General features: G+C 43.2%; 1 protein-coding gene and 2 non-coding genes across 4 annotated transcripts in view; 1 reads left to right on the forward strand and 2 right to left on the reverse strand.

Annotated features, from left to right (window-relative positions):
• LOC106603743 (glutamate receptor ionotropic, kainate 4) overlaps window positions 1-20,914 on the forward strand; it is a 75,134-nt gene that overhangs the window by 50,511 nt on the left and 3,709 nt on the right. For both annotated transcript variants that reach the window (XM_014197795.2, XM_014197797.2), the window contains 6 exons: window positions 2,545-2,649; window positions 9,314-9,421; window positions 13,433-13,636; window positions 15,241-15,354; window positions 18,077-18,186; window positions 20,507-20,680. In XM_014197795.2, coding sequence (XP_014053270.1) covers window positions 2,545-2,649; window positions 9,314-9,421; window positions 13,433-13,636; window positions 15,241-15,354; window positions 18,077-18,186; window positions 20,507-20,680 — 815 coding nt within the window. The remainder of the gene's footprint in view (window positions 1-2,544; window positions 2,650-9,313; window positions 9,422-13,432; window positions 13,637-15,240; window positions 15,355-18,076; window positions 18,187-20,506; window positions 20,681-20,914) is intronic.
• On the reverse strand, window positions 2,363-2,437 carry trnaa-agc (transfer RNA alanine (anticodon AGC)). Its single transcript has one exon. It is a non-coding gene; the product is annotated as a tRNA-Ala (tRNA).
• Window positions 4,214-4,266, reverse strand: LOC123742631 (U7 small nuclear RNA). Its single transcript, XR_006769781.1, has one exon. It is a non-coding gene; the product is annotated as a U7 small nuclear RNA (small nuclear RNA).

Here is a 20,914-nt window from a genome sequence, read left to right on the forward strand (position 1 = left end):
AAGAGGAAGACATTGATGCTATGGACTGGCCCGCCCGTTCCCTAGACCAGAATCCTATTGAGCACATCTGGGACATCATGTCTCGCTCCATCCACCAACGCCACGTTGCACCACAGACTGTCCAGGAGTTGGCAGATGCTTTAGTCCAGGTCTGGGAGGAGATCCCTCAGGAGACCATCCGCCACCTCATCAGGAGCATGCCCAGGCGTTGTAGGGAGGTCATACAGGCACGTGGAGGCCACACACACTACTGAGCCTCATTTTGACTTGTTTTAAGGACATTACATCAAAGTTGGATCAGCCTGTAGTGTGGTTTTCCACTTTAATTTTGAGTGTGACTCCAAATCCAGACCTCCATGGGTTGATAAATTGGATTTCCATTGATTTTTTTTGTGTGATTTTGTTGTCAGCACATTCAACTATGTAAAGAAAAAAGTATTTAATAAGATTATTTCTTTCATTCAGATCTAGGATGTGTTGTTTGAATGTTCCCTTTATTTTTTTGAGCAGTATATATATATAAATATGTGTGTGTATATATATATATATATTGTGTGTGTGTGTGTGTGTGTGTGTGTGTGTGTGTGTATATATTTTTTTTTTACTATTTGATTCATATTACTCATTGTATCATGCATGCTTTAAGTCTGGTTTTGGGGTGGGCTTGATTTGGTAGGGAAAGCGTGTTCTGTTAGAGTATGGGGGGTTGGGGTGTGTTTGATTTTTGTAGGGGATCCATGTGTGTTTTGCCCTCTACCTGTTCTGTTATCTGTAGAATCATTTAAACAAATTCAAATAAAAAAAACCTTTGAGAGAAAAAAAAGGTTTTGAAATTTGGGGATTTTAAATTCAAATCATTTCTGAATTGACTGACTTCAATTTGAATTGAGCCCAACCCTGACACACACAACCCATGTACACACACACACAATGTGCTCTGTGTCTCTCACACAGTATGCACTCTATCAGGGCTGTTATCCAGGCCTGTCATTTGCCTGTCACCTAGTGAATCACACTGCTCCTGGAGTAAAGGTCTCCAAGCCAAGATACGATTATGAGCATCGGCAACATGTTGACTTTGTCAGGTTCTTAGTCATAAACTTGGAATGCTCTCTCCAGAATAGCTCAGTACACACTGTCAACCATATGCACTAAAAGCAATGATTTCCCAACCAAAACATGATTCTTTGAAGTACCTTTCTGTCCAGACACCACTTTGTGTGTAAACATTTTACGGAGTGGCTATGTATACAGAATTTCTGTATCTCAATTTGCCCACGCTTCCATGCCTCACTAAGTAAAAGCACAATTGCATGTTACTTTTTTCAGGAGAGGAGTAAGCTACATACAGCTATTTACATGTTTTACACAAAATACATGGTCTTTCAAACATAAGCATGACACAAATAGGCAGTCTAGCGATTTCATGTTCTTAGCTGCTGAGGTACATGCAGCTATTTACTCTCGCCACGATATCAGCAGATGGCAATTAACTATGGCACCCGGCGATGCAAAACGAACTTGCCCATCGCAGTCTAATTAGCAATTGAATGTTATTTTTTCATCATCATTGCAAACATTGGCTAAGCATGGTTCAGAAGAGTGTAAAGGGAGGGGGACTGTGAGCAGCAGCTACGTTAGAAAAATGAACGTGTGTGTAAAATAACACATGCGCAAGAACACGATCCTGATCCTTAGCTTTAAAGAGCCACTGCCTTTTAAAAAGCAACGAATCCCTAAGAACATGAAATCGATATGAGTCAAAAACAGTTATTCTCGTGTCAAATTTTACTACAAAGTGTAAATGTTATCATTTTGGTCAAAAACTGAGTTTGCAACATCCATGCGTCACACCAGGTAAATGAAGGTTGGGTTTTGATTTGATGATGTCCATTTGCCCACAAACATGGTGGGAACAGCTGCGGTGATTGCTCTCTACCCAATAGCATAGAGACAGACCTGCCCAGCAGCAATGGCTGTTTACATAAGACAACACGTCACACATTTTTGTTACTTGAGAAATACTGCATCAAACAACTTAGTTAGATATAAAATTGTGCATCTAAAACATCATCGGTCAAAATAACAAGTAGTCAAAATGAATTGCAGATATCTTAGATTCATTCTGGGGATTTTGAGGAAGCGAAATAGGCTTCCCTGTCTACAGTGTCTCATAGGGGACAAACATCATTAACCAAACACGGAATCGGTCAGGAAGCACACCTCCAAGACTGAATGAGCAACAGAAAAACACACGTGCCAATCAGCATGTTCTATGAAAGAGGTTTCTGGAGGGGCGAGAACTCTGGATCCATAGCCAACATTTTAATATGTGAATGTGATCCAATGACTGTATAGGAAATATCCCTGTGGGAATTGAACCCACAACCTTGGCATTGCTAACGCCACGCTCTTACCAACTGAGCCAGACAGAGACTATATATACTGTATTGTGTTTGTATATGTTTTAATGCAATACCATTTGGAGCTCTCATTGAGATGCACAGCCCAGTATGTCCTCTCCTTTTACTCTGTCTTTGACAGGTAGAATTGGAAGGTCTAACCGGACACATAGAGTTCAACAGCAAAGGCCACCGCTTCAACTACTCCCTGAGGGTCGTGCAGAGCAGCTCAGAGGGGCTAAGGCAGGTAAAGCTACACTGCGCACACAATAACCACTGACTTTGTAACAGACTGGGATTTACTGTGTATAACTGTATATAAAGAGCTACAGTCTGATGCCAAGGTTTAGGCTGAGTCCCGAATGGCACCCTATTCCCTATGTAGTTCCCTACTTTTGACCATGGCCCTGGTCAAAAGTAGTGCACTAAATAGGGAATAAGGTGCCATTTGGCAGACATTTAAAGGGGAAGCTGAGAGATGGAGCTCTAGCTCATAAATCTTTCATGAAGGCGTCTCGAAAAAGAAGTTACCATATGAAACGATGTTTGAAATAACTTCTTTTGATCCCTCACCATGAAGACTGCATTTGTAAACAAACCATAGCAGACATAGATGCAGGGCCCAATGCTATTCTGTCACGATGCTATTCTGTCACGATGCCTGCCTCCAGTTAATGTGACATGTTTTGATTCCATCATTTAATTTGACATTTTAAATAGCCCATTTGCTTTTAGATTATATACTAAGATAAATTATGGCAGAGGGTAGAGCTTTCAAAAACCAAGCTTCACAACATAGTCGGGTTGAGGTGTAGACGGCATTTAGGTTTTAAATATATTTTTGCATAGCCTGTAGTCAGGGATTTTATCGCTCTTTTAGTTATTGTTTTATCAATGTTTTTTCCCAAAAGGTTATCTTTACTTTTAAGATGTTCTCTTAATTGTTCCCATGTATACTTTTCTGTTTCTTACTGAGATGTCTCCTTCTGGCTTAGAATACATGACAATATCAATATTATTGATTCTGTGATATAAAAAGATGTCACGGAAAGTCAGATTTGCTGTGCCCTCCCTAGTCACTGTAGCATTGCAGAGGACACAAAGACATTGTGTGTCTGCCTGCCAGTGTTCCTTTCAGAGGTATCTTACAATAGGAACCAGTGAATAGTGAAAGGATTAAGTATGAAATTGCAAGCATTTGTAGTCGAGCATTTCCAGTCAACAGGCCAAATTTCATCAGACATCCAAATGTCGAAAGGGGGAAACTTCAATGTTGGTCTACAGGGCATGACTTGTAAAGGTAGTAATTTATCTTTAGGCTTTGAAGCAGTGTTTTGCGCATTAAATTAAATGTATGACGACATGCACTTTCTGCAGTGTTTGTAACCAGGGGTTACATTTGGGATGGAACATATTGCATGATGTAATGTCATTAGCATTTTTTTTCCCGCTACCAGAATACTATGTGTGACCCAAATTAATACATTTCTTAAACTCTTGCAAACCCTTATCCAATATCTATTTATGTGTATAGTGTACTGTATAGTAAACCTGCAGGTACACACAAAAATACTATAGTTTACTATAGTATAAATACTATAGTTTAAAAGCTATTGTGTGTCTATATACTCTAGTATTTACTCAAGTTTTTTTGTGGACATTACTGTAGTATTCACTGTAATATTTACAGTACAATAGTGTTTTTTTCAGATATTACTGTAGTATACTATAGTATTTACTGTTGTTTTTGCAGACATTACTGTAGTATATTGGCTATAGTGTTTTTGTTTTATTATCTTTTACTTAGAAGTGGAGGCTTTCCCCTTGAGGAAACCTACTGGACAAATACTAAAAGAGCACATTTTCCCTAACCTGTAGGGAACACAATAATATGGTCTATACTTGGCATGTGGGTTTCTCACTCATGGTTGGCACAAATTGGTTTATTTAACCGGTTGAGAGTTTTTTTTGTCACCCTTAGTGAACATTACTCAGAGAAAATACATATCACATATGGCATTCCACAAGGTTCGATTTTGGGTCCGATACTGTTCAGTTGATATATGTTACCCCTTGGCAGCATTATCATAAAGCACTGCATTTATTTTCACTGCTACGCAGACGATACACTGCTTTATATTTCTGTGTCACCAGAGTATTTTAGCTCCATGGCTAAATTAGACTTAGTGATTTAAATACTTGGATGCTCACAACTTCCTCCAAGACCAGGCCTCGTCAGTGGCGCAGTGGTCTAAGGCACTGCATCGCAGTGCTAGAGACGTCACTACAGACCTGGGTTCAATCCCAGGCTGTAGCATAACTGGCTGTGATCGGGAGTCCCATAGGGCAGCGCCCAGCATTGTCCGTGTTACGGGAGGGTTTGGGCTTCACTTGGCTTATTGCTCTCTAGCAACTCCTTGTGGTGGGCCTGGTGCCTGCCACAAGGTTGTCAGTTGAACAGTGTTTCCTCTGACACATTGGTGTGGCTGCCTTCTGTGTTAAGAAGTGTGGTTTGGAGGGTCATGTTTCGGGGGACGCATGACTTGAGTTGCAGTGATAAGACATGATTGAAATTGGGGAGAAAAAAGGGGTTAAAATACCCCAAAAAGACAAGACCGAGGTACTTATTGTTGGAGCCAAAGCTCAGAGAGAGAATCTAGAGGCACATTTTAATTCAAGAGCAATAAAGATAAAACACCAGGTAAAAAACCTAGGAGTTATTTTAGATTCTAAACAACATTTTGAATCACACATTAGCAATGTGATCAAAATAGCTTTTTACCACCTGAGGAACATTGACAAGGTGCAGCCGTTTCTCTCTCAGGGTGATGCAGAGAGACTCATCCATGCTTTTATCACAAGCAGGCTTGACTACTCTAATGCTCTTCTGTCTGGTCTACCCAAGAAAGCCATTGGATAAGTGCAAAACATACAGAATACTGCAGCACGGGTACTGACCTAGACCAAATGGAGAGCACACATTACATTGGTTTTAAGGTCTCTGCACTGGCTGCCTGTGAGTTTTAGAATTAATTTGAAGATTCTTCTATTGGTTTTTAAATCAATCCATGATTGTACACCCCAATACATGTCAGACATGCTTTTAAGTTATATACCCAGTAGGTCCCTCAGGTCTTCTTGCGCTGGCCTTTTAACTATCCCAAAGCCTAGGACCAAGAGGCATGGAGAGGCAGCCTTTAGTTACCATGCCCCCAGCCTCTGGAATAGCCTGCCAGAGAACCTGAGGGGTGCTGAAACTGTGGACATAAACTAATTTTCAGGACCCTGTCTTTCAAAGATAATTCATAAAAATCCAAATAACTTCACAGATCTTCATTGTAAAGGGTTTAAACACTGTTTCCCATGCATGTTCAATGAACCATAAACAATTAATGAACATTCACCTGTGGAACGGTCGTTAAGACACTAACAGTTTACAGACGGTAGACAATTAAGGTCAGTTATGAACATTTAGGACACTAAAGAGGCCTTTCTACTTACTCTAAAAAAACACCAAAAGAAAGATGCCCAGGGTCTCTGCTCATCTGCGTGAACGTGCCTTAGGCATGCTGCAAGAAGGCATGAGGACTGCAGATGTGGCCAGGGCAATAAATTGCAATGTCCATACTGTGAGACACCTAAGACAGCGCTACAGGGAGACAGGACGGACAGCTGATCGTCCTCACAGTGGCAGACCACGTGTAACAACACCTGCACAGGATCGGTACATCTGAACATCACACCTGCGGGACAGGTACAGGATAGCAACAACAACTGCCCGAGTTATACCAGGAACGCACAATCCCTCCATCAGTGCTCAGACTGTCCGCAATCGGCTGAGAGAGGCTGGACTGCGGGCTTGTAGGCCTGTTGTAATGCAGGTCCTCACCAGATATCACCGGCAACAACGTCGCCTATGGGCACAAACCCACCGTCGCTGGACCAGACAGGACTGGCAAAAAGTGCTCTTCACTGACGAGTTGCGGTTTTGTCTCACCAGGGGGGATGGTCGGATTCGCGTTTATCGTCGAAGGAATGAGCATGACACCAAGGCCTGTACTCTGGAGCGGGATCGATTTGGAGGTGGTCTGGTCTGGGGAGGTGTGTCACAGCATCATTGGACTGAGCTTGTTGTCATTGCAGGCAATCTCAACGCTGTGCATTACAGGGAAGACATCCTCCTCCCTCATGTGGTACCCTTCCTGCAAGCTCATCCTGACATGACCCTCCAGCATGACAATGCCACCAGCCATACTGCTCGTTCTGTGCGTGATTTCCTGCAAGACAGGAATGTCAGTGTTCTGCCATGGCGAGTGAAGAGCCCGGATCTCAATCTCATTGAGCACGTCTGGGACCTGTTGGATCGGAGGGTGAGGGCTAGGGCCATTCCCCCCAGAAATGTTCTGGAACTTGCAGGTGCCTTGGTGGAAGAGTGGGGTAACATCTCACGGAAAGAACTGGCAAATCTGGTGCAGTCCATGAGGAGGAGATGCACTGCAGAACTTAATGCAGCTGGTGGCCACACCAGATACTGACTGTTACTTTTGATTTTGACCCCCCCTTTGTTCAGGGACACATTAGTCCATTTCTGTTAGTCACATGTCTGTGGAACTTGTTCAGTTTATGTCTCGGTTGTTGTATCTTGTTATGTTCATGCAAATATTTACACATGTTAAGTTTGCTGAAAATAAACGCAGTTGACATTGAGAGGGAGATGTTTCTTTTTTTGCTGAGTTTACTTAAAAGAGATCTTAAAACACAAATGTTTAGCTTTTCCTTTTTATCTTGTTTGTTGTGTAGTAAATATTTTAACTTTTTTATTTTAATTTGTCAAATAATGCCTGATTTGATTTGAAATTGCGATATGGGGGAGGGGAATGGATGTGGTATATGCAAATTAAATATCAAATCAAAGTTTATTTGTCACGTGCGCCGAATACAACAGGTGTAAACCTTACAGTGAAATGCTTACTTACAGGCTCTAACCAATAGTGCAAAAAAGGTATTAGGTGAACAAATAGGTAAGTAAAGAAATAAAACAACAGTAAAAAGACAGGCTATATACAGTAGCGAGGCTATAAAAGTAGCGAAGCTACATCCAGACACCGGTTAGTCAAGCTGATTGAGGTAGTATGTACATGTAGATATGGTTAAAGTGACTATGCATATATGATGAACAGAGAGTAGCAGTAGCGTAAAAGAGGGGTTGGTGGGTGGCGGGACACAATGCAGATAGCCCGGTTAGCCAATGTGCGGGAGCACTGGTTGGTCGGCCCAATTGAGGTAGTATGTACATGAATGTATAGTTAAAGTGACTATGCATATATGATAAACAGAGAGTAACAGCAGCGTAAAAATAGGGGTTGGGGGGCACACAATACAAACAGTCCGGGTAACCATTTGATTACCTGTTCAGGAGTCTATGGCTTGGGGGTAAAAACTGTTGAGAAGCCTTTCTGTCCTAGACTTGGCACTCCGGTACCGCTTGCCATGCGGTAGTAGAGAGAACAGTCTATGACTGGGGTGGCTGGGGTCTTTGACAATTTTTCAGGCCTTCCTCTGACACCGCCTGGTGTAGAGGTCCTGGATGGCAGGCAGCTTAGCCCCAGTGATGTACTGGGCCGTACGCACTACCCTCTGTAGTGTCTTGCGGTCAGAGGCCGAGCAATTGCCGTACCAGGCAGTGATGCAACCAGTCAGGATGCTCTTGATGTTGCAGCTGTAGAAAATTTTGAGGATCTCAGGACCCATGCCAAATCTTTTTAGTTTCCTGAGGGGGAATAGGCTTTGTCGTGCCCTCTTCACGACTGTCTTGGTGTGTTTGGACCATTCTAGTTTGTTGTTGATGTGGACACTGCTCCTGCTCCACTACAGTCCCGTCGATGAGAATGGGAGCGTGCTCGGTCCTCCTTTTCCTGTAGTCCACAATCATCTCCTTAAGATGTCAATACAGTCTGTAGTGTATACATACTACGTGTTATTACAGTTTAATACAGAATTATATAGTAAGTACTACACATGATCGAGGGCTACTACAGTGTGTAGTATAGTATGCTACAGTTTACTATAAAAATCTACAGTAAGGACTGCACATGATCAAGGGATACTACAGTGTGTAGTTTAGTATTCTGCAGAATTCTAAAGTATGTCCTGTAGTATTATTTTTTTTATTTTTATGTGTGTAGGGTTGCAAAATTCAACAAACATTCACACGTTTTTCAGAAGTCCCAGTTGGAGGATTCACAGATTTCCTTCTTATTCCCTCCTGATTCCAGGAATATTCCAACCCAGATTTTGGGAAAACCTGGAAATTCTGGAAAAGTTACAGGAATTATACAACCCTAACTGTATAGAAGACTACTGTAACACCTCCCTCTCGCTCAGCACAAAGCATGGTGTGAGAAGGAAAGGAGCCATACCCTATAATCTCAAATGGCACCTTAATCCCCAACAGTGCACTACTTTTCATACTACTCTGGTCAAAAGTTGTGCACTTCATAGAAAATAGGGGAAGAAACCATGCCATTTGGGATGAAACCTATGAGACAGCCAACTGTATCTTCAATTCTAATTCAAATCCAACCATGGCCACTCAGACAGAAGCTGTCAATTTGAATGAGCCTGCACTTTCTCTTCTGAGGAGAACATTGAATATGAAAAGAAATTCAGCAACTCTGAAATATCCTGATGAAGGTATTTGCCAAAACACTTTGGTTTTAACAATAACATATAGATTTTTCAAACAAACCTCAATTTCTACTACTGAGTTGCTGAATATGTTTTCATCTTCAGTTTGCTGTTCATGCACCTTGGTTTGAAAGCGCAGCACCACCCTGTTTCTCTCTTAATCTCTTTCCTTCAACCCTCTACCCATCTCCTCTTTTCTTTCTTTCTGTCTCCCTCCCTCCCAGGTTGGTGAGTGGCATTCGGAGCACGGTCTGTCCATGGAGAGCAACATCAACCTCCTCATCATGGCCGGCACCATCTTCAACACCACCCTCACCATCACCACCATCTTGGTGAGCGCAGCTTCTTTTTTCGCCACACTATTTCAACGTGTGCAGGGGTGTATTCATTAGTGTACACGGTAGAAAAAAGTTTTGCAACGGAAAGCGAAAACAACCATTTCTTATTGGACAAGTTCAGGTAGTCCCGCCCCGTTTCAGCCTGTTTGCTTTCGCTCCTTGTGAACACGACCCTGTTTTTGGCTCTACTACTTGTTCCTTCTACTTGTTTTTAATCCATCTGCCAACTCAAGTAAGCACAAGCATACCAAGTGTTCCAGATGCTTTCACCGTTGACTTCAGGAAGATGAGAGACTGGCGTTTCTTCTTATTTGAGGTACAACCTAATTGGTGCCCTTAAAAAAAAAATGCGATTCCTCAAGGCTCATTCTCCATGGACTCTGTCTCTTCTAGATTTGCGTTTGCTTGACCTGGTCCGCTGGGTATGAAATACCGGCGCATGACTAGAATTTTCTCATCATTTTGTTACATGGAGACAGAAAAATGATCAAATGAACCTCTTCCCTTCAATCAACTGTAGATTCAGCCAGAATACTGTAGTTGGTAGCTACTGTTTTTTAATTGGTAGACACTGTGTGTGTGTGCGCGGCATTGATATTTTGTAGTCTTGGCTACATACATAGCCTTACTGTACATGGCCTTCAGCTTGCAGATTGATTGACTGGCACAATGGAACCAATAGAATAGTCGCAAAACTGCTGACCCCGCCCGTCTGACATCCCAGGCAACCTAAAGCAAGCTGCTTCGTTACCTCAAGTCTCAAATGAACACAGGTGGGAAATGTTGAGTCATTATCTTAATGAAGTGAGTTAAATATATTGTGAATTAACGACTGTGTGTGGCTCATTAAGGGATAACTGAGAGAGAAACACATTGGCTCAGAGCTTTAATAAAGCAGCCTAGTCAGAAACTGATGGAAACACAGAAGAACTGAGGGAGACCCAAGGGAGGGCATGAGTCATGGTTGAGAGACCTACGAATCACACTCGCACGGCTAGCCTAACACACACACACACACACACACACACACACACACACACACACACACACACACACACACACACACACACACACACACACACTCTCTCTCTCTCTCACAGACACACACACACACACACACTCTCCCATTCTCTTTCTCTCACAGACATGCATACACACGCACACACACTCCCTCTCTCACAGAGCATGTCCGCACGCGCGCACACACACACACACGCACACACTCTCCCATTCTCTTTCTCTCATAGACACGCTCCCTCTCTCTCACAGACACAGGCATGCACATGCACACACACACGCACACACACACACACACATGCACACACACTCTCCCATTCTCTTTCTCTTACAGACACGCACACACACTCCCACTCTCTCTCTGACACAGGCATGCACACCACACACACACAAGGTTATATCAGTTTGAAGCCTCTTGCAAGATAGCTATTATCTGGTGCTGAGTCTGAACCATGCAAATACACTCAACCACAATACACACATTCATATTCAGAGTGTTAATATTCACATGTACAGGGTTGGAGGTATGATTGCAGGGTACAGCGAAAATATTAGACTTCGAGCTCCAACATGCAGGACTAAGTGAAATAAAATTAGGAAAATAGTAATAAAAACAACAATATAAATAGCACGATACATAATACATAATGCATACATAATGACATAATACATACATAATGACAGCTGTGGCAGTGATGAATAAATAAATGTCCATTGAGGTGGAGGCAGATTAGACTGTTGAGGGGGTGGGGTGGAATGACTATAGGGGGAGCAGCAGCATGACCATTGAGTAAAATAAAATAAAAAAACATTATTTTTTATATATTTTTTATTTATTTAACCTTTTATTTAACCAGGAAAAGCCCATTGACACCCAGAGCCTCTTTTTCAAGGGAGACCTGGCCAAGATGGCAGCAACAACAATACATTACATAATTAGAACATACAACATGATCCAGCCAAAAAAATTGCATTTACACTTCTCTGTTACAGTCTCCCATCAATATTTTAAATTCATTCAGTGGCACTAACATATCTAGATGAAGCATGGATTGTAGATTATTCCATGCGTCTGGTGCACAAGAAGAGAAGGCAGTCTTGCCTAATACTGTGAATGTCCTGGGGACTTTAAGTGGCAACCCCCTAGCAGACCGGGTATGGTAACTGCTGGTGGTGAAGGAGACCAGACTACAGAGTTAAAGAGGGAGTTTACCCAAAAGGGCTTTGTAGATAAACACATATTTGTATCTTTCTGCGCATATAAAGTGAGGTCCAACCTACCATTTGGTACAATGTGCAATGGTGGGTGAGTGACTTGGCATTTGTAATAAAGCGCAAGGATGCATGATAAACAGAGTCCAGTCTCTGTAAGACGGAGGAGATTGCATGCGTATACAACAAGTCACCATAATCAATTACAGAGAGAAGTTGCCTGAACAATCTTCTTTCTAGCCATAAGCGGGAAGCAAGCCTTATTACGAAAATAAAAACCCAATTTCAATTTAAGCTTTGTCACAAGATTATCCACATATTAACAACTGTGACAGTGATGAATGTTGTTTTGGTGGGGGTGGGGGGGGGGCAGCAGGAGAAATAATGTCCTTAAGGGGAGCAGCAGGTAAGGTAAATGAGAGTTGAGTGTGTGGGCGGGTAAATTTCCATGAGGGGGAGTAGTGAGGGGTGGGGGAGGGTCAATAAGGGGAGTAGTGGCTATTCAGCAGCCTGATGGTCTGAAGGGTAGAAACTATTGGCCAGTCTTTCAGTTTTTGCCATGATGCTCCTGTACTGCCCCCGTCTGAATGATTAAAGCGTGGATAACAGGACATGGCTTGGGCGCTGGGGTCCCTGATGACCTTCTTGGCCTTCCTGCGACACCTGGTGCGTTCGGTTGCACGTACCACCCTGTGAAGAGCCTTGCGTCCGCGGCGGGGGAGTTGCAGAACCACGCTGGTTCTGCAACCAGGCTGATGCAGCCTGACAGTATGCTCTCGATGGTGCTCCTGTAGAACACTGTGAGGGCCCTCGGGGACAGGCCGAATTTCTTCAGGATCCTGAGGTTGAAGAGTCGCTTAAGACCATTTCAGCTTCTCTGAGATGTGTATGCCAAGGAATTTGAAGTTATTGACCAGCTCCACGGCGGCCCAGTTGATGAGGATGGGGGCATGTCCAGTCTGGTTCCTCCTGAAGTCCACAGTCAGCTCCTTTGTTTTGCTAACGTTGAGGGAGAGGTTGTTTCCCTGACACCATGCCATCAGAGTACCTACCTCCTCCCTGTAGGCTGTCTTGTCATTGTTGGTGATCAGGCCTACTGTCGTATCGTCAGCGAACTTGATGATGGAGTTGGAACTGTGTGAGGCCACGCAGTTGTGGGTATACAGGAAGGGACTGAGGACTCACCTTTGTGGGGCCCCCGTGTTGAGTATCAGTGTCAAGGAAGTAATGTTGCCAACCTTCACCACCTGGGGGTGGCCCGTCAAAGTCCAGTACCCAGTTGCATAGGGAGGAGTTCTGACCCAGGGTTCTGAGCTTTGTAATGAGCTTATAAGTCACTATGGTATTGAAGGCCAAGCTGTAGTCGATGAACAGCGTCCCGACATGCATTCCTTTTGTCCAGGTGTATAAGGGCAGTGTGCAGTGCAATACTATTGCATCGTCCATGGATCTGTCAGGGCGGTAGGCGAATTGGAGAGGGTCGAGTGTGTCGGGGAGGGAGGAGTGATATGGTCTTTGACTAACCTCTCGAAGCACTTCATGATGACAGAAGCACTTCGTGATGACACACCAGTGCATGCGAATTCACGCTAACACATGCACAAACTGCCCCCCCCCACACACACACACACACACATATACACACACACACACACACACACACACACACACACACACACACACACACACACACACACACACACACACACACACACACACACACACACACACACACACACATCTCAGCTTGCACCAGTCTGATGCCCCTTCATGCAGGAGAATCCCTACGTGATGCTGAGGCCCGAACACCAGGCCCTGGAGGGCAACGAGCGCTACGAAGGATTTTGTGTAGACATGCTGCGAGAGCTGGCCGAGCTGCTGCACTTCAGCTACCGTCTGCGGCTAGTGGCGGACGGCGTGTACGGCGTGCCCGGTGCCAACGGCACCTGGACGGGCATGGTGGGCGAGCTCATCTCTAGGGTGAGCACTGAGTGAGTGTTGCAGTGTGATTGTGGCTAAAAATCTTCTCCCTCTCTATTCACTTATGTTTGTATAGTAAGGGTAAGGTGATGTCTTGATGTCACAGGTACTGCAGTCACAAGTTATACCACATGTAGATAGAAGATAAATGGTGTAAAAACCCTGTTGTAGCGATATTGTTTCATACCCAGCCATCACCTGTGTCTCAAGACGTCTCAAAACATGGTGATGGCTGGGTATGTTATTGCTGATTACACAAGATATGTTTACTACTCATCCTCCTGAAATAGTCATTGGAAGGGGATTGTCCTTTAAAGATAACATTCCAAATAACAGATAATAAACATACATTCATGTTAGGATCCAAACAATATATTTTGATTTTTAATTGAATCTGATTGAAGAATTAAATACCCAATAATGACAAAGTGCTTTTAGAAATGTTAGCAAATGTATTGAAAATGAAATACAGAAATATCACGTTTACAGAAGTATTCACAGCCCTTTGCCATGACTCTCTAAATTGAGCTCAGGTGTATCCAATTTCCTTTGGCCATCCTTGATGTCACTAAAACTTGACTGGAGTCCCCTGTGGCCAATTTCATTGTTTGGACATGATTTAAAAAGAAACACACCTGTCTATATACGGTCCCACTGTTGACAGTGCATGTCAGAGTGGAAACTATACCATGAAGTCCAAGGAACTGTCCGTAGAGCTCCGAGATATGTGCTTCATCACAATTCTATCTGGGGAAGGGTATAAAACAATTTCTAGAGTGTGAAACATTTCTAAGAGCACAGTGGTCTCTATCATTGGGAAATTGAAAAAATATGGAACTACCCAGACTGTCTAAAGCTGCCAGCCAACCAAACTGGGCAACCGGGCAAGAAGGACCTTGATCAGGGAGGTGACTAAGAACCCAATCACCAACCCTACTGTGAAGCATGGTGGTGGCGGCATCATGCTGGGTGGCAGGTAGCCTAGTGGTTAGAGTGTTGGACTTGTAACCAAAAGGTTGCAAGATCAAATCCCTGAGCCGACAAGGTAAAAAAAAAACTGTTGCTCTGCCCCTGAACAAGGCAGTTAACCTGCTGTCATTGAAAATAAGAATTTGTTCTTAACTGACTTGCCTAGTTAAATAAAGGTAAAATGCTATGGGGAAGTCTTTCGGTGGCATGGACATGCACTGAACGTAGATCTTTGCCCCCAGTCAAAGGTTGTTTGCACTCTGAAGCAGGTTCTCATTAAATATTTGCCTGTGTTTGGCTCCATTCATTGTTCCCTCTATCCTTACCAGTCTTACCAGTCTCCTAACTGGTATTTAATGACATAAATTAACTTACCAGGGAGCAAAGATCACCGGCTCTACTTAGATTCTTGAGGCCTGGATTTTGAATAACCTTCTACACACATTTAGCAGACACTTTTATCCAAAGTGACTTAGTGGTGCATGCTGAATTCTTCTGTGTGGGGGGCCCCAGCAGGAATCGAACCCACAATCCTGACGTTTGATGTGCTATGCTCTACTAACTGAGCCACACAGGACCAGTTTGCCATATTTACCTGTCGCTAACTGCAGTAGGCTAACTGTTATCTCTTCCAGAAAGCTGACCTGGCAGTAGCGGGGCTCACCATCACCTCAGAGAGAGAGAAGGTCATTGACTTCTCCAAACCCTTCATGACCCTGGGCATCAGCATCATGTACACAGCACATATGGTGAGACACACACACACACCTACACACACACACAACCATGCTTAGAGAACATGTTAAACAATGGTAACCAACTTTAATCCAGGAGGAAATATAGAATGAAGTTGCCCCTAGACTCTGATCTTGGGTCAGTTTTTTGCAGCTGATCCTAGATCAGTTCTCAAACTGTGCGCAAAAATATTTGAGACTCAAAATTGAGCTCAGGTGCATCCTGTTTCCATAGATGTTTTTTTATTTAATCTTTATTTAACTAGGCAAGTCAGTTAAGAACAAATTCTTATTTAAAATGACAGCCTACCGGGGAACAATGGATTAACTTCCTTGTTCAGGGGCAGAATGACAGATTTTTATATTGTCAGCTCGGGGAATCGATCCAGCAACCTTTTGGTTACTGGCCCAACGCTCCAACCACTAGGCTACCTGCCGCCCCCATTGATCATCCTTAAGATGTTCCTACAACTTGATTAAAAGTCCACCTGTGATAAATTAAATTGATTGGACATGATTTCGAAAGGCACACACCTGTCTAAATAAGGTCCCACAATTAACAGTGCATGTCAGAGCAAAAACTAAGCCATGAGGTTGAAGGAATTGTCCGTTGAGCTCCGAGATAGGATTGTGTCGAGGTACAGATCTGGGGAAGGGAAAATGTCTGCAGCATTGAAGGTCCCCAAGAACACCGTGGCCTCCATCATTCCTAAATGGAAGAAGTCTGGAACCACCAAGACTCTTCCTAGAGCTGGCCGCCCGGGCCAAACTGAACAATCGGGGGAGAAGGGCCTTGGTAAGGGAGGTGACCAAGAACCTGATGGTCACTCAGACAGAGCTCCATAGTTCCCCTGTGGAGATGGGATAATCTTCCAGAAGGACAACCATCTCTGCAGCACTCCACCAATCAGGCCTTTATGGTAGTGACCAGACTGAAGCCACTCTTTAGTAAAAGGCACATGACAGCCTGCTTGGAGGCACTAAAGGACTCTCAGACAATGAGAAACAAGATTCTCTGGTCTAATGAAACCAAGATTGAACACTTTGGCCTGAATGTCTGGAGGAAACCTGGCACCATCCCTACGATGAAACATGGAGGTGGCAGCATCATGCTGTGGGGGATCTTTTTCAGCAGCAGGAACTGGGAGACTAGTCAGGATCGAGGGAAAGATGAACAGAGAAAAGTACAGGGAGATCCTTGATGAAAACCTGCTCCTGAGTGCTTAGGACCTCAGGCTGGGGCGAAGGTTCACCTTCCAACAGGGCAACGACCCTAAGCACACAGCAAAGACAATGCAGGAGTGGCTTTGGGACAAGTCTCTGAATGTCTTCGAGTGGCCCCGCCAGTGTCTGGACTTGAACCCAATCGAACATCTCTGGAGAGACCTGAAAATAGCTGTGCAGCGACACTACCCATCCAACCTGACAGAGCTTGAGAGGATCTGCACAGAATAATGGGAGAAACTCCCCAAATACAGGTGTGCCAAGCTTGTAGCATCATACCCAAGAAGACTCGAGGCTGTAATTGCTGCCAAAGATGCTTCAACAAAGTACTGAGTAAAGGGTCTGAATACTTATGTAATATTTCATTATTTTTACTTTGACAAACCTGTTTTTGCATTGTCATTATGGGGTATTGTGTGTAGATTGATGAGGGGGGGAAACTATTTTAATCAATTTTAGAATAAGGGTGTAGGATAACAAAATGTGGAAAAAGTGAAGGGGTGTGAATACTTTCCGAATGCACTGTATGTATATAATATTTATTTTTTTACTCTTCTTGTAATAGTAGAATGCATAAGGTGCAATTTCAAAATTGGGTAGTGCATCATCCGTTCCTCTTGTCATGTTAGTCATTGCATACCTTAGAGCTATTTATAACTTTTCAGAAATGTCCAGATCAACTAGCCCATGTCAGCTAACGTTTTTCTATTTAGTTTTTTTTTAGCCCATAAATATTGTTGCAATTTGTTTGGTCACTTAAATATCACATCAATTCACCTTAGACATGACAAAATATGTAGAATTGCAGGAAAAACGCTTTAAACCTGCAAAATCTTACAAAATTCTTGAACAGTGCTTGTGCCCCAGTGCTTGTGCCCATGGAAATAGACGTGACGATGTTCCTCAGGGCTGGAAGAGGGGCCCCGAGTGAAAAAGTTAGGGAATCCCTGTCCTAGATCATATTGCATATAGTGTATGGGCAACTTCTACCCGGAGCATCCTGGAGAGCCTACAGGTAGTGCAGCCTTTTCTTCTAGCCTAGTGCTAACACACCAGCTTTGAATCATCAACTAATTCTCAAGACCTTGATTGGGTGAATCCAGTGTGTGAGTTCTGGGGTGGAACACAACCCTGCACACCCTGAAGCTCTCCAGGACCAGGGTTGGTGACAATTGGGCTCTCCAGGATCAGGGTTGGTGGCAACTGTTGTAAGAGGTGCTAGATCATAATGGACTGATTCATAAATGTAATATATGACTATGCTGATACTTTGAGTGTACCCCAATTCATTGTTTCTCATCAACCATATCAATGAGTGAATACAACTATCCTGGCAACTGTTGAATCTCCATGGAATTGCTTTATAGCCTGGTGGATCCAGAAGGAACACTACTTTCACTATTTGTTTCTCTCTGCTTATCAGTCTGGCTTACAAACAATAGATGGGCGAAGTGAAAACATAGTGAACATAGGTACTGTCCAAGCGAAATGATTTATGTTCTTGCTTCTTTAGACACGTCGACCAGGCTACTGGTCCTTCCTAGACCCCTTCTCTCCAGGCGTATGGCTCTTCATGCTGCTGGCCTACCTGATCGTCAGCTGTGTGCTCTTCCTGGTGGCCAGGTAAGTGTGCAGCTCAACACTGACACCTACAGATGCGGTCATCCTGTACAGTTGAAGTCGGAAGTTTACATACACTTCGGTTGGATTCATTACAAATATTTTTTCAACCACTCCACAAATGTCTTGTTAACAAACTATAGTTTTGGCAAGTTGGTACGGACATCTACTTTGTGCATGACACAAGTAATTTTTCCAACAATTGTTTAGACAGATTATTTCACTTATAATTCACTGTATCACAATTCCAGTGGGTCAGAAGTTTACATACACTAAGTTAGCTGTGCCTTTAAACAGCTTGGAAAATTCCCGAAAATGATGTCATGGCTTTAGAAGCTTCGATTAGGCTAATTGACATCATTTGAGTCATTTGGAGGTGTACCTGTGGATGTATTTCAAGGTCTACCTTCAAACTCAGTGCCTCTTTGCTTGACATCATGGGAAAATCAAAAGAAATCAGCCTAGACCTCAGAAAAAAAATTGGAGCCCTCCACAAGTCTGGTTCATCCTTGGGAGCAATTTCCAAATGCCTGAAGGTACCATGTTCATCTGTACAAACAATAGTACGCAAGTATAAACACCATGGGACCACGCAGCCGTCATACCGCTCAGGAAGGAGACGTGTTCTGTCTCCTAGAGATGAACGTACTTTGGTTCGAAAAGGGCAAATCAATCCCAGAACAACAGTAAAGGACCTTGTGAAGATGCTGGAGGAAACAGGTACAAAGGTATCTATATCCACAGTAAAGCGAGTCCTATATCAACATGACCTGAAAGGCAGCTCAGCAAGGAAGAAGCCACTGCTCCAAAACCGCCATAAAATAACCAGACTACGGTTTGCAACTGCACATAGGGACAAAGATTGTACTTTTTGGAGAAATGTCCTCTGGTCTGATGAAACAAAAATAGAACTGTTTGGCCATCGTTATGTTTGGAGGAAAAAGGGGGACGCTTGCAAGCCGAAGAACACATCCCAACCGTGAAGCACGGGGGTGGCAGCATCATGTTGTGGGGGTGCTTTGCTGCAGGAGGGACTGGTGCACTTCACAAAATAGATGGCTTCATGAGGAAGGAAAATTGTGTATATATTGAAGCAACATCTCAAGACATCAGTCAGGAAGTTCAAGTTTGGTCACACTATGGGTCTTCCAAATGGACAATGACCCCAAGCATACTTCAAAAGTTGTGGCAAAATGGCATAAGGACAACAAAGTCAAGGTATTGGAGTGGCCATCACAAAGCCCTGGTCTCAATCCTACAGAAAATGTGTGGGAAGAACTGAAAAAGCTTGTGCGAGCAAGGAGGCCTACAAACCTGATTCAGTTACACCAGCTCTGTCAGGAGGAATGGGCCAAAATTCACCCAACTTATTGTGGGAAGCTTGTGGAAGGCTACCTGAAACGTTTGACCCAAATTAAAGAATTTAAAGGCAATGCTACCAAATACTAATTGAGTGTATGTAAACTTCTGACTCACTGGGAATGTGATGAAATAAATAAAAGCTGAAATAAATAATTCACTCTACTATTATTCTGCAATTTCACATTCTTAAAATAAAGTGGTGATCCTAAGACAGGGAATTTTTATGAGGATTAAATGTCAGGAATTGTGAAAAACTGAGTTAAATGTATTTGGCTAAGGTGTATGTCAACTTCCGACTTCAACTGTATATACTGGCACCCTTGCCTGATTCACTATTTATTCTAAAATAGGTTGAAATTGAAAAAACATTGGGTGTTGACACATGTATTTGTTTGAGTTACATTTTTGTGTGTGTCCTGTGTAGTTGTATCTAAACTGAAATTGAGATTTTTCATGTTAAAAATGGGCTGGACTAAATTATTCAAAATTCTAATTAATTTGGTTAGAGGCAATGATTCTCGTTTACTCTGTAATTTATCTCAACTGTGGTAAATAACAGTTGCCTACAGGGTAAAAATTGTTATTCAACCAGTTTTGAAAAGGAAATAAAAAAACAGAACATTCTGTACCATTCCACTCCATTGTAAAGTGCAAGGGTGCCAAAATATTTGACCACATCTGTACTGGCAGTGCTGTGGAAGTGCAACAAGCGCTCTATTCTGAACCTGCTGTCTACTTTCCACTTTATTTTTCCTCACCACATTTTGCGACCTGTCTGGTAGGCACAAAAGGGAGGAAATAATTTGAAAACGGCAAATTAAAATTAGCAAACTTATTGGTCAAGTTGTATCTTATCTCACCTGTTTTCAAATTGTTTTCTTCTGTTGTGTGCCTATTCAACACGATCATAGATGTACGCTTTAATTTTCCCTATAATGACAACCCGGTTTTTATTCCCCAGGCTAACGCCGTATGAGTGGTGTAGTACTGAGCCATGCTTGCGGGGGCGCTGTAAACTGGTGCTGAACCAGTACACTCTGGGAAACAGTCTGTGGTTCCCTGTAGGGGGGTTCATGCAGCAAGGCTCAGCCATCACCCCCCATGCCCTGTCCACACGCTGCCTCAGCGCTGTCTGGTGAGTAGACTACACAAGAAACCCCTACATAGGGACTGAATTGACCCAACGGCACGCAAATACACACACACAGACGTTGTACATTTGCCAACACAAAAATAACCATTGGCCATTCACATTAACATTGATACACCCCCCCTGGTATTGATGCACTGCATGCTTACCATGCTGTATGAACCAATTTGACTGTCTCGCGCTAAACAAGACTCGCACCTCAATATGCAAATGGGGCTT

The sequence above is a fragment of the Salmo salar genome, chromosome ssa04 (genome assembly GCF_905237065.1).
Source record: "Salmo salar chromosome ssa04, Ssal_v3.1, whole genome shotgun sequence".
NCBI lineage: Eukaryota > Metazoa > Chordata > Actinopteri > Salmoniformes > Salmonidae > Salmo > Salmo salar.